The following is a 15,222-nucleotide window of genomic DNA, read 5'->3' on the forward strand; positions in this document are numbered from 1 at the left end:
CACTGCACAGACCTGATAGTTTTTAGGGTAATATCAGTACATATTAATTACCTAATTTGCATAATTAATTAATATTCAGCTTTTGATATTCCAAGTAGTAATCATCACATTTCAATGAAACTTAGTACATAGTTACTTAAGGACTGTGCAGAGACCTGATTAGTTTTGGGGTACATATTTGTGCATATTAATCACCTTATTAGCATAATTAGTTAATTTTCAGCATTTCGCCTGATAACTGTACTAATCATCATATTTCAATGAGACTTGCTGCATAGATCCTCCAGGACTATGTAGAGACCTGATTAATTTTAGGGTAAATAATTGTGGATATTAATTACCTAATTTGCATAATTAGTGAATATTCCACTGATATAAGTGGTTCACTAATTGGATTTTAATGAAACTTTTAAAGAGTAGTCATCATCACATTTCAATGAACCTAGGACTATGCAGAGACCCAATTAGTTTTTGGTAAATATTTATGCTTATTAATCACCTCATTAAATAATTAACACCCATATCTCAATTACTGATCATCATATTTGAATAAAATTTGGCACATAGATGCTCTAGGACAATAGACAGGCCTGATTAATTTTGGATTGAAATTTGTTCATATTAATTCTTCAATAATAATTCATAGTTTTCTTTGTTCTTATCACATTTCAATGAAACTTGGTACATAGATATTACATTACACAGGCCTTATTAGTTTGACACTCAAATCTTCTCATATCAGTTACCTGATTTACATAATTATTTTTCATCTATTCCATCAATATCTAAAGTACAAGTAATTTTTAATTAATTTTTAATGCATCTTCAATACTCTCAGCACACGAGAGTTCTAAGCTTTCTTTGATTTTTGTGTTGTGGGTTTTAATTTAATCATTTTTCAACTGCCTTTAAGCCATAAAAAATTCAAATCAAGATGTTCATGAAATGCCTGTTTTGAGTATTTTCTGGCATTACTAGCCGTAACTAATGTTTTACAAAAGCTTCTTTATTATCTACCAATAGTGGGTACTCACCGAGTTCTGATCTGCAAGATAGATTTGGTGAAAATTGTTTACCCCTAATGATTTAAAAAAAAATTGATATGCAATTGTTTAACTGGTGTTTTGATCTATTTCATGTTGTCAATATTATCAAAACCCTATATTTGTAAACAAACCTTGAATAGATGAAGGTATGTATTACAGTCTGTTTCTTCTGAAGACTAAATGTAGCCCTGGCAGTTTTATTTGCTAGACATGTGTAGCCTCATTGAATTTCCCATTTGCTTGTAAAACTACACCCAAGTATGTATTGAGGCATATTAAATTTTGATTTTAGTAAATAAATTGATATCTTTCTTTCATATACCCTTTTTTAAAAATTATAATTAGCTGCATTAAAACAGTCCTTTTATCAAACCAGCTTCAGTTTCATACTGAATGAAGATTTGTATAATGTGAGAAGCTGCTTTCATTCATGCAAGTTGATGAATCAGGACAGTTTAAGGTCAGATCCTACCATCACTTTTATTGTACTTGACTGATTCAACATGCAAGAATGCAGAACATCAAGTCCCGAAGCATACTTTATTTAACTGTTGCTTAACTTGAACTTGAAAAAAAAAGATATTTTTCCAACTTTTTATATTTATTCAATGATTCATAAAATTATGAACATAAACATAATAATGTAAATATAAATATGAAGTATAAAATTTGTTATATAACTATGATGTCTATTGTAAGTGAGCATCCAATGCCGACTGTATTACTATGATGTCTGTTGCTGTAGGTGTGCAGCCAATGCCGACTGTATTACTATGAGGTCTGTTGTTGTAGGTGTGCAGCCAATGCCGACTGTATTACTATGATGTCTGTTGTTGTAGGTGTGCAGCCAATGCCGACTGTATTACTATGAGGTCTGTTGTTGTAGGTGTGCAGCCAATGCCGACTGTATTACTATGATGTCTGTTGTTGTAGGTGTGCAGCCAATGCCGACTGTATTACTATGAGGTCTGTTGTTGTAGGTGTGCAGCCAATGCCGACTGTATTACTATGATGTCTGTTGTTGTAGGTGTGCAGCCAATGCCGACTGTATTACTATGAGGTCTGTTGTTGTAGGTGTGCAGCCAATGCCGACTGTATTACTATGAGGTCTGTTGTTGTAGGTGTGCAGCCAATGCCGACTGTATTACTATGATGTCTGTTGTTGTAGGTGTGCAGCCAATGCCGACTGTATTACTATGAGGTCTGTTGTTGTAGGTGTGCAGCCAATGCCGACTGTATTACTATGATGTCTGTTGTTGTAGGTATGCATTAAATGCCGACTGTATTACTATGATGTCTGTTGTTGTAGGTATGCATTAAATGCCGACTGTATTACTATGATGTCTGTTGTTGTAGGTATGCATTAAATGCCGACTGTATTACTATGATGTCTGTTGTTGTAGGTGTGCAGCCAATGCCGACTGTATTACTAATATGTCTGTTGTTGTAAGCATGCATCCAATGCCGAATGTATTACTATGTCTATTGTTGTAGGTATGCATCCAATGCAGACTGTATTACTAATATGTCTGTTGTAAGCATGCATCCAATGCCGACTGTATTACTATGTCTATTGTTGTAGGTATGCATCCAATGCAGACTGTATACTATGATGTCTGTTGTTGTAGACATGCATCCAATGCAGATTTTTTAACCTGGCGTATGTTCACAGGAAGGCTCTCCAGAGGTTGTGGTCTCTGTAATATACAAACAAAAAGTCACTAATTATTGTGAAAAAAACATGCTCAGAAATTGAATTAACCTAAAAACTGGCATTATTCTGTTAGCAACGCTATCTTGAGCTGTTAGTGACATTAACTCCATCTGTCAGTGACACCAAATCCATCTGTTAGCAACACTGACTCCAGATGTTAGCAACACTGACTTCACAGTCAGCTGGCGCACACGTGATAATAAAATAAATACGATATTTACTATATGGGGGCCGCCATCTTGAATGACGCATAAAACTAAATAAGAGACAAGTTGTGAAACGTGTTTTTCAGATTCCTACAAATCAGGACAAAAATACCAATCTTTCACAAAAATACGGTCCGTTGGGGTTATATTAAGCCAACCGATAACAAAATTCGGCCGAATTCGTCGTTTTTGTGTGGAAAAATCCCTTGCATACGAACACCTAATTACGCGAAGAACATAGAACACTAAGCCGGGGTATTTGAAACTAAAAATTGGCATTTCAGCATAGCAGCCAATCAGCGACGGCCTAACGCTTAGATGACAATTTCGGTTTCAAATACCCCGGCTTAGTGTTCTAGGTTCTTCGCGTAATTAGGTGTTCGTATGCAAGGGATTTTTCCACACAAAAACGACGAATTCGGCCGAATTTTGTTATCGGTTGGCTTAATATAACCCCAACGGACCTTATTTTTGTGAAAGATTGGTATTTTTGTCCTGATTTGTAGGAATCTGAAAAACGCGTTTCACAACTTGTCTCTTATTTAGTTTTATGCGTCATTCAAGATGGCGGCCCCCATATAGTAAATATCGCATTTATTTTATTATATCAGATGTGCGCCAGCTGACTATGACTGACTTCATCTGTTAGGGACACAAATTCCATCTGTTAGTGACACTGATACTAGCTATTAGTGACACTCAGTGTAAGTTTATAAAATAACAAAATTAGAATACAAATAAAACAAGTGCTAAAACAGTTTATTTTACAATTATTTGTAGCTAGCTGTGCTGATTTTTGGCATTCAATATTTTTCTTTCCAAGATACAAACACCCAATAAATTGTCTTATTCTGTCTGAATTACATAAATTGTGATGTCTCAAAAAAAAACAGATCGTCGCTATGGTGAGATAGGGAGTCCTGCTTTGCATTATGGGAGAAGTATGTCAGTTAGATTTGTTCCATATATATATATTTACCCCGGTACTCAGAAACAATTACAGGTTAGTACACTATATGATATAGTAAAAGTTGTGTTGCAGATGACTGTGGAATTTACATAAAGAATGACGCTGTACATATTTGAATTTCATGAAACAATGTATTTTGTACATGCTGTATATTTCTGCTATGGGTCCCACATCAAACATAACATAGTATGATGACCACTGCCCTTTAACTATGGTATGTTTATTAGTAAAATGTTGTGAGGAATAGTTTCCATCCTTGTCGTACTTCATACTCATCTTGGCCATATGCATACAACATTTGATACATATTCCCAAGTGTATTCAATCTTTGCTTTGAATTGAGGGACTCTCATTGAGCATGGATAGATTTAAGGGTTAATATTATGGTACAGGGGTTTTTCTAGAAAAAATGAACAAGAGAGAGCACACACAGGCTAGGGAATGCTATATTGAAAGGTTTCTGCGCTGTTTTAACAGTGTATCTATCGCCATTGAAATATTTTTGGAGTAATTTAGTGTATTTGGTGTCCAGACACACTGTCAGCTGGTGTTGGTGGAAAGTTTTCACAGAGAAAAATATATTTGAGAAAGATTTCATGTTGTACGGAAATGCGCAGCTCAAGATCGAAATATATTTATGACTTCAAGTTCAATCGGTAAGAGGGCGCCAGCCGAGAATATCAGGGTGCTGCACTGCCTCTGTTCTCTGGTTTAGAAAAGCCCCTGTGGTAGATTACTTACTTTATTATAAACCCTACTTGTTGAAGATGGCGATATGTTGATATGATGCTGGTCAGACGGTGTGTTCATATGATGCTGGTCAGACAGTGTGTTCATATGATGCCTTTCAGACGGTGTGTTGATATGATGCTGGTCAGACGGTGTGTTCATATGATGCTGGTCAGACGGTGTGTTCATATGATGCTGGTCAGACGGTGTGTTCATATGATGCTGGTCAGACGGTGTGTTCATATGATGCTGGTCAGACGGTGTGTTGATATGATGCTGGTCAGACGGTGTGTTGATATAATGCTGGTCAGATGGTGTGTTGATATCATGCTGGTCAGATGGTGTGTTGATATAATGCTGGTCAGATGGTGTGTTGATATCATGCTGGTCAGATGGTGTGTTGATATAATGCTGGTCAGATGGTGTGTTGATATCATGCTGGTCAGATGGTGTGTTGATATAATGCTGGTCAGACGATGTGTTGATATCATGCTGTCCAGGTGCCATACTAAGATCAAGCGTTGTACACCTTTGTAGTCTTTCCTCTTCTGTAATCTACAAAGCAGTAGAAAAACAGCAAAATTACATGTCATTACCAAGATTTGTTGGTTGTAATGGCTATATGTGAATAAAATATAAACATATGTTCTTATGTTTTTACTGATACACCAAAAAAAAAAAATATTTGACAGAAAAATGTAAATAATTGTCTAATTATGATGACAGACTGACACATTATAACTTTGTTTTCATAAAAAAGTTTGTATTCTTTAGGGAGTACTAGGCATATGCAGTCAATTTGTTTCCTGAGAATATATCATGAACTATACTTTTAACAATTTTCATCAAATGTTTTAATTAATTTTGAGTTAATATGTACAGTATGTAATCTACAACATGGTCTTTTAACACAACATTGATATGAATCCAAGCAGGTATGTTCACAGAGAAAACTATTAAGTTATATTGCTCTGGTGGCACCACTGTGCTCTCTAAGCTGATATGATGCACTAGTCTAGACTAAAAAGATTTGGTATAATGCAACTTGTTATGTTTATTCACTGGCACTTCATTGATGCAACAGAAAATAATACATTGATAAAGTGATTATAAACAAGCAGCCTGTCGACTGAGATAGCTACACTGTTAGCAATGCACATTTCAATTAAGAACTGGAGATATCATTAGAAGATGAACAATATGTATAGTATCAAAGCAATCGAACTTGCTGTTTTCAACAAGAATTCGAAAATGTCACTTTTTACCAAAAATATTCATTAAAACTAGAGAATTGAAGATATCATCACGAAATGAACAATCTGAGAGAGGTCGACCTGTAGTACCTATATAGGTAATATCAAAGCAATCAGACTTACGGTTTTCAACAAGAAGTAAAAAATAACTTTTTACCAAAAATGACAAAAATATTCACCAAAATTAGAGAATTGAAGATATTATCATGAAATGAACAAATCTAAGAGAGGTCTACCCAAGGTACATATACACCAAGTATAAAAGCATTCAGGCTCGTAGTTTTCAAGAAGAAGTCGAAAAAGTAAAACATTGACACGAACGCTGACGGACAATCACTCATATGATAAGCTCAGCTCGACAAAGTCGACAGCGGAGCTAAAAACTACATATAGAATATTATAAAAATATATATAAAAATATTGTACTGTATTTGCAGAAGTTGTATTTTTGTAAAACAAAATTCACATTCAACTTGGATCTCTAGAAACTCTGCTCTGCACTCAGACCTTTGAAGCCGGATACACAAGGCATGTGTAGTGTACATGGGCAAGAAATTTCAGATGCTGTCTGTCTATTTCATAAACAAGTTGAACAGGGAAAAAATACTACTGCTACCTGTACTCCACCCAACCCCCATCCAGGTGATCACATCCTACCATAGTCACTTTGTGTTCCAGATTTTGTATTTTTCGTGCCCCAATAAACTGACAAATGGTGTAATTATTACCTGTCTGCTCCTTGGCATCAGAATTCTGTACGGCCTGACAACAGGAATACTAGAACCAGGATTCACACATCCATGTACTAGTGGTTGTCTTTTTGTCAACCCTTTGGCTTTCAGGAGAGACTTTTTAGCTTTCTGAGAAACCACAAATGTCTTTGGTCTGTTTCTTCCATTTTTTTGCTGACGATATTCAAGGTACTTTTGTTCAAAGTTAGAACTGCGAAGAAATTTCATAACTTTGTTGTATGGCCGACCTGGTAAAAGCGATTTCTGCAAGGCATGGGTGGGTTCTATTTTCTTCAAACTATTAGACTGATGACATTTTCCTAATAGTAGTGCCCCACTTTCAGGTCTTAAAGTCAAGTCGGCTAATTTGAAGAGAGAAACAAGTTCAACATTGCTCCAATTTGAAGGACAGCCCGAGGATTGTTTCACAGTATCTTGCTTCCTTGCCTTAGTAGGTTTGTGATGTTTCTTTTTCTTGTTTAGACTTCTGTTTTTTTCTGAAAATAAATCACTCTGAATAATCACGTGAATTCCAAATATGGAATGATTACGCGCGTAAGCATCCTCTAATAATAAAAACAAACATGGCTGCCTTCAGGGTTTGACCAGACCCCACACAAAAAAGTTCTAAACATTTTTGATTTTGGCATTCTCATCATGTATCCCTGGGAGGAAAAGATGTATATTAATAAGGTTATTACAAGGATACTGCTATGCGATAATCGATACCCCGCTGTACTGTCTTTGTACATACTTCGCAGTATCCTCATAATAACCTCATATTACTAGAAAATAGGACATCATGTTGATTGTTCTGATTGGTCAACAGCAATTTTCAAATTTATAAATGTTTTTATGTTTTGTAAATTTTGTTAATGGCTTTTCTGAAAGCACTTTAAATATCAAGATATTATCCCCCCCCCCCATTTTTTCCTCCTGTGACTTTACAAGCATGGAAATTTCAACCCTATCTCTTTCAGTCCTTACTGGTTCTGCTAGTTTGTCTATCCACAACAACAAAATCATCAGAATCTCTCTCCTCCATGTACGTCCATGAAATGCCCTCATTCTCAGACATGATCTCTTGAGTCTTTCCACTGCTGCAATTCTCTCCTGTAGATATTCAAACATAACAAATCTTTCCATTATACAAATTTCTGGAAGTTATTAAGTTTATAATGCCATATTCCTACATACTGTAAATTGTCTCACCTTTACTATTCACAGATAGTTTATGATTGCTCAATTACGTAAAAACTTGATAGCCCCAAAAAAATGTCACATTATCTTTACGGTACTAATAAAGAATTCTTTTCTCTTATATTTAATAATGATGTAGTCATGGGTATATATATATAATTTTTATATATAAGAGTACATTCTGCCGCTTCAGCAAAATCCTAATTAGCATTAAGGCTACACCGATTTAATTTTATGGATGACATCCGCGCACGCATTAGTTTTCGCCTGTTCTCAAAAAAAAAAAAAAAAAAAATCTCCGACGACGAGTCTCCACAGATCGGTTTTCTGTCCGGAACTTGCCGACTCATATTGTTGCAAAGCGCCGACTTGTCGTAAAACTCGTTTTGGACTACCTCAAAACCAAACTCCGCACAGTTAGATGCGCGTTACGTAAAGCGCAAAGACCTATGGGAAAGAGATTGCCTCAAAACATGCAAATTTTGCCATAAATGATCCAACATGGCGACCACACCACCAAAATACGTGAGCATAAAAGTTCAGAGGTGAAACGGAGGGATTTTTGTAGACTGGTACGCAATTGACGTTGACAAGGGAGACGTTTACACAGCTATACGAGAGGTCTGTAGCAGCAAGCGAGTTTCGCCCAGACAACTTTGAGAACATATTGTCCAGAGTGGCTGTCCCGCGTTTCTTCTGCAATGATGAGAGAAATGGGAGAGGAGTGGAGGTGTATGGTGGCCTAAAGGTCGGTCAGGCGACAAATCAGTTCGGTTGCTTTGTCCGCATTGAAGTCGACAAAACTGCAATGAAAGCAGCAGAAGCTCCTGGGCCGAAGTTCCCTTACGGGGTGACGTTGGTGTTTTTTTTTCAATATCGAGCCTCTTATAATTTATTACATAGTTGAAGTAGTTCTAGAGCATTTGTGTCTACACTTAGTCTATCTGAAGTGTCACTTTAAAAGCTGTAGTTTGAATGTCAAAGAAGTTAATTTCCAGGTTGCTGTTGACAAACTTATTGTTCATTTTTAATTATTTTTTTTTCAATACAACACAGTAAGTTTTTCTTTATTATTAAGTTGATGTGTATGTCTTTGGCAAAGCTATCATCTGCCTTATCCTCTTGCCTTTTCAAAATCAAAGGTGATGATACCTGTGACAGTAATACAGTACGAAATGTGTACATCAACATGTGCCTCCTACAAATAAAGACTTTTTGATACACTGTGGTTAAATTCGTAATAATAGCTCCGTAATCCTGTGGGTTTAGCAGCATTTTTTTTTTTGGCCGATTTTTTTTTTTTCGCCCTCTCGCATTAGTTTTAGGGTCTTCAGAGGATGTCATCCATAAAATTAAATCAGTGTGGTCTAATCATGAAGTCAAAACAACAAGGCATTACTAATGACATTCTGTTAAACAAGATGACCGCAAGTCAATCATTTTGTATTTGATGGTGACAAAAATGTGTGTTTGTTCAATATGATGTCTGATGTATCTGTGAACTTTGTCGGTCCAGGCACGGCCACCAGACAGCCATTTTGAACCAAGTTTTGAAATATTAAAATATTGCATCAAGCAAGGTCTTATTATGTGCATCGTATGTACCAAGTTTTAATTGAATTAATCCATGCATGATTGAGATCCAGTCGGAATGGCGAAAATGTGCAATTTTGAAGATTTTCGGGCATAAAATGACTACCATTCAGCCATCTTGAAGTGGGTGATGAAATACATTACATTTTTCACTGTAAACATAACATGTTTTTCAGAACATAGGAAAAAATTCCTATATGCACAATTTATATACTCACCTGATTACCAAATCTTGCCAACTGAAGCATTGTTTATCAAGATTTTCCCAAGTGAAGATAAATATGTTTGTAGTATTTTAGCTAATTTTGTATTCAGATTCTAACGTTATTATAGATCAGTTGTGTTATTTTATGTTTCTTTTTTTTCTTTTGTACATTTTTCATTTTTTTTATTTATTTCATTGTTATTGCTTTTAACTGATGAAAATTTAATTTCAAGGATGCAATAAAATTTATTATTATTATTATTAAATCCAAACAAAATCACTCTACGATAGTTGCATAGATTCTATGATTAATAATCACTTTAGCTTTCATTTGTATTGTGTGAAAAAATATGAAAAAGAATTATTTATCAACAGGAAAACTTAATTTGATGTTGGCAGCCATCTGCTAGGATTGATCATTTGTAATCATGGGGAGAGGGTGGCTGGGAGGTTTGTTAAAAACAAATTTGCCAGCTATACACCGAAAAATGTATATAATGTTGCGGAGAAACTCATGAAAACAAAAAGGAAAAAGGTTGACCAAAAAAGATGATTATACCCCTTCCAGACAATTGTATCCCGCCTGCTGCAAAACACGGCAGGATACTTCTAAAATACTTTTAATTCGCTCTTACCTTTTAATAAAGCCGATAATGGCCGTAAATTATGACGACGGAATATTGCAAAATTCACATTTGACGGGCCTGCCATCGCTGTCATCACAAAAAGATTTACATCCGGGTTAGGTCAAGGGTCATATAGGTTATAAATAGTTTGGTTTGGTGGTCATGCGCCCTCCTGCGGTAACCACAGGCCGTGATTACTACATAGACCACTTTCCCGAGAGAAAGCACAAAGCACAGTAAAATATTGTAATTTTACCATATTTAGATCAACCAACTACTTTGTGAAGTATTTGAACACTTTTGAATCATTCTCCAGGTCGAAAGTCATTGACATACCAATAGATCACTTACCCAGAAGTCGAAGATCGGCGTTTCGCATGCGAGCGCATTCCGTTTTGGGGTGTAATGTAAATTTGCACGCGTGATATTGTGCTCCTGGGTGTACCATTTGACGTCACAAAAATAGAATTCCCTCCTATCGACTATCAGCAATCTGACATGTTTCTATTTTCTGCCGTGACAAAGCAGAAGTAGTTTTGCACCCCAGTTTTGCTAATTACGGGAAAGTGGTATATTTCACCGTATGTGATTTATTAGCTGATTTGAATGATTCAAAAGTGTTCAATTTTAAATACTTCATAAAGTAGTTGGTTGATCTACTAAATATGTTAAAATTACAATGTTTCACTGTGCTTTGTGCCAATTCCGATAAAGAACTACATTTTCATGGACCGATCACTGGGCGTAAATATTTTCCCCGGGAGATTTCAAAATGGCAGCCTCCGACCAAGACAGACATTGCTGCATCCAGTCCGAAGCTTGTATTGCATCTCAACATACAGGCAAGTGTTAATTTCGAGAACATTAAACTATAACTGTATTCACTATAGAGGCGATCTAGGAAAAGCAGTAGATATCGTTTTTATTATGAGCTGATTGTCTCAAGGGCCTGTGTGGTGAATGGTAGTTTGTAATAATAAAATAAACAAATCATTTGAGAACCAATGGATCTTAGACATGCATAATGATAATAGATAATAGAAAACAAACCTTGGCTAAAAACAAACTAAGAACATACAGACTTTTCAAACAAGATTTAAAAATTGAAAATTACCTAATTAATATGCAGAACCATGGTCTTAGAAGGTTAATTGCAAAATTCAGGACAAGCAACCATGACCTTAAAATTGAGAAAGGCAGACATAATAATGTGCCGCTGGATAAAAGAACATGTGATATGTGCAGCCAAAATATAGTTGAGGATGAGCAACATTTTGTAATGAAATGTCCAGCTTACAGTCACCATAGGGACAAATTATTCCTGACTGCACAAAATAAAATTCCAAATTTTGATAAAGAAAATAGTCAGAATAAATTCATTTTGATTATGGCAAACCATACTCTAGCACCAGCCTTAGCTGTCTTCTTAAAAAACAGCTATGGAACAAAACAGCAACAACTATCAGTGTATTAGGCCACATTTTGTGTTCATTCTATATTCTGTATTCACCATTGGCTGCAAATTGTATTTTTTTGTTTTTGACTTGTTTTTTTTTTTTTTTTTGTTTTATTTAGAAAAGTTTTTATTTTTTGTTTTCTTTTTTAGATTGTAGTTTTGTAGACCCTTTTTATCCTTTCCTAAGGATTTTATGCGTCTAATAAAAAAATATGTTTAAATATGTAAAGTTTGTGCTGAACAGTTTGGCACGCAACTCATTATATTTGTTGCATTCCAGCAGAAAATGCATTTCATCCTCAATTAGACCTTTGTTACACATATCACAAACCCTGTTGTTTAATGGGATTTTTTTATGACGACCCATTTCAATTTTGAGACTATGGTCACTAAGACGAAATTTTGTGAGCACACTACGCAGTTCAAAGTTTTTTAGCTTGACTAAATATGGCTCAAGTTTTAAATCTGATTTGATTAGCCGATATGTTCTTAGTTTGTTTTTCTCATTTGCTTTGGTGCGGTTATCATTATGGACCTCACCTTTCCATCTTGTTAGAAATAAATCCTTGATGCCCAAATCAATTTGTTTCATTTGTGCCGAGATTAATTTATCACAATTGTTAACTGAATGATATTGTTGAATATTGTTGAATAACGATGTTACTTCTAGATGGATGTCCCCAACCACAGCCCTGCGTACCTCCATAGACAAAGTCTGGTTGCATTGACTGTGATAGCATTGACTGTGATAGCATTGACTGACTGTGATAGCAGGTTGTTTGTCCACCACTCTGTACTTCCTGGTGTTAATTATACAAAACTGCTTTGCAATTTTCTGCCCCTGGTAGTTGATAGACTAAGCTTGAAATACATGTATCTCTTTTTATCAACTCTATATCTATATCTTTATGGACTTGATTTAGCCTCCTGTAATGCGTCCATGGTCTTTAACCTCTATTTTTATGGTCTGTGATTCAAACTGTGTAACTCACCTTGGTTACATATATACCTGGACACTCAAGCAATGGATGAATGTAAGTAGTGTACAGCAAGTAGTCATTATCCTTTGTAAACTATATCATAGAGAAAGCATACTTTGTCTAATATATAGAATATTACCAAGGACTATGATAACCTACTGCTATTTTCTATATTCATTATATTGTATGTCTAAGTATTTTCTGGCAGTACAGGATTCTCAAGATGACAATATTATTAATTAACCTTTTCCTGTTTGTAGTAATGATTCAATGAGAGCCGCAAATAAAAAAAACAAAAACATTTTGTGCTATGCGACATTTGCATTCAGTTATTGGATTCTATTTCTGTCAAGTACTCTTGCACTTCTGCATCTAATCACTACCTTATACTAAAATATGTTTGGATATTTAGAGTACTAACAAATTTAGACTAATTTAGTTAGACTAAAAATATACCACGAATATTCACTTTTGAGATATAATTGTTGGTATGTGTTGGTTCCTGGATATTTTATCTTTGTCGTCCTGTACTTCGTTTAGTAATTCAAACTTCCCAGTTTGCGTAAAAAGGGCGAGTTTCACGATTTTTACATCAAAAATGCCTTTGCTTCATTATTTGCTGAGGGACGGTTACTTAGGTATGTGCTCTGTAACTTGCAGCAAATGAACCTAAAAACGTTAGGTAATCAAACAAAATGACGTTGTACTAAAGTTCAAAATATATGTTCAAGGTCTGCATTTTTTCGTAGCATAAAAACGATTTACTCCCTCGCTTATTGTGACACCCACAAATCAACTGATTTTCATTCCCCTCAAGAGTCAAAATGATATGTGCGTCCATTTTACGGCATGACTCAAAAAAATCTGTTTTGCTTGACGTGTTCATTTGCCTTCAATTGTGTTTCATTGGCTGTCACAGTCATATTCTGAGTCTTGCCGATAACATTTTGGTTCAAATTCATGTAGATATCGCCGAGAAAACTCAAATCTTCAACTAAAGCTAATTTGCATCACAATGTTTTTGCCCTTGTTCGCCATATTGGACCCCGCTTACAACTAGGCAAACTCACTCACATTAAATTGCGTTTTGGTGATAGGCAAAAATGTATTAATTTGCACTAAAGTACGTTCAAGATCTGCACTTTCTCATAGCATAACACGGTTTTTACCCTTGATTACTAAAATCAAAATATAACTGAGGTAGCTATCGCCGCGGTAATTAGTTTCTCACCTCTTGGTTATGATTGTTGTCCAAGTCATTGACGTCCCAAATTTTGGTTCCCTGTCGCCACTAATATATAAGCTATATTACCGCTGGGCTGAATCAATGATATATCACCCAAAAAATGGATGATTGGGTGAAAATCGTTTCTTTTTTATTTCTTTTTTTTACCTCAACATTTTTCGCTTGGAAAGGTATTCACGCTAAATTTTGGATTTGGTAAATAGTCTCTCACCCTTTGGTTATTACACAGGGACTGTAGTTATTACAGGTATCACTGATTTTTCGCTGCCGGAGTGATTCATTTTCTAAATTTTGATTTTGTGGATGCCTCTAATAAATAACTTATCCTATTTTTGGCCTCGACCTTTTTTCGCTCAAAAGGCAGAGCCGATAACACTAGATTCTCAAGGACGCAGGTAGTTTGAATCGAACGATTTCTTTTGTTTCCCATTCATTGTACGCCTAGAAACATGGCAACATTGTTTTTGGTGAATATATAACATGTTCTGTTCCAATAAAGGATTTTGATATGCATAACAATTCCTTACTGAAACCTTTCCTGTGCAGGTTATATAATAAAATAATTAATATTTCATTTTTTAAGTGTATCTTTAATTTTATTTATTAAAATATGTACACATTATATCTAATTGGGGTGGGTATTGCCAAGCAAGTTTATAAAATTATAAACAAATATTTTCATAAATAACACTGACATGCGCCCTTGAGAAGTGTTACTGACGGAATATTTTATATTGCAATTTCTTTCAATTTTAATTAGTTGTATTGCAATGCATTAGTAATAATGTAAATATATATTATATACATTTTTTTATTTAATTGTTGAGACTGAGTTATATATTTATTAAGTACTATAATTTGTCTATATTGGAAACGGTTAGGCCAGAATTTTTTATTCCTTGTTTCTCGAGTTTTTTTAAGGCAATTATTTTGTGAGATCATTGATCGGAGAGAAGAAATGAAATAAAATTTTATTTCATGTATAACCTTGTTTCTCATCTGCGCGAGACATCGGTACCTTGACCATGATACTCCCACGAAAATGCAACTTAGATTTGTTATGAGGCGGGCGGAAAAAAAATGAAGATAAAAATAAGTTTTTTTAGCAATTTTTTGCACAAGTCGAGAAATTACGCTGAAATACAATTTCATTTTTATTTCATTTTCGGCTCCTGTTCATTCGGCGGGTTCGCAAAACAAAGGATAATAAATGTCTGGACTTATGGGGATTATTAATTTTAATAAACAATATTCAACTATCTTTTGC

General features: G+C 35.0%; 2 protein-coding genes across 2 annotated transcripts; both read right to left on the bottom strand.

Moving 5' to 3' along the window:
- Positions 1-1,500: 1,500 nt before the first annotated feature.
- LOC146733647 (uncharacterized) lies at positions 1,501-5,194 on the bottom strand. The gene is made up of 2 exons (XM_085491457.1): positions 4,678-5,194; positions 1,501-2,743 (listed from the first exon to the last, which is right to left on the bottom strand). The coding sequence occupies exons 1-2, from the start codon at positions 5,170-5,172 to the stop codon at positions 2,654-2,656; spliced, it is 585 nt and encodes a 194-aa protein (XP_085347583.1). The 5' UTR covers positions 5,173-5,194; the 3' UTR covers positions 1,501-2,653.
- Positions 5,195-6,580: 1,386 nt separating this feature from the next.
- LOC102801749 (uncharacterized) lies at positions 6,581-10,401 on the bottom strand. The gene is made up of 3 exons (XM_085490853.1): positions 10,283-10,401; positions 7,637-7,762; positions 6,581-7,146 (listed from the first exon to the last, which is right to left on the bottom strand). The coding sequence occupies exons 1-3, from the start codon at positions 10,365-10,367 to the stop codon at positions 6,581-6,583; spliced, it is 777 nt and encodes a 258-aa protein (XP_085346979.1). The 5' UTR covers positions 10,368-10,401.
- Positions 10,402-15,222: the final 4,821 nt, after the last annotated feature.

The sequence above is a fragment of the Saccoglossus kowalevskii genome, chromosome 16 (genome assembly GCF_978046115.1).
Source record: "Saccoglossus kowalevskii chromosome 16, keSacKowa6.1, whole genome shotgun sequence".
In the NCBI taxonomy this organism is placed as follows: Eukaryota; Metazoa; Hemichordata; class Enteropneusta; family Harrimaniidae; genus Saccoglossus; species Saccoglossus kowalevskii.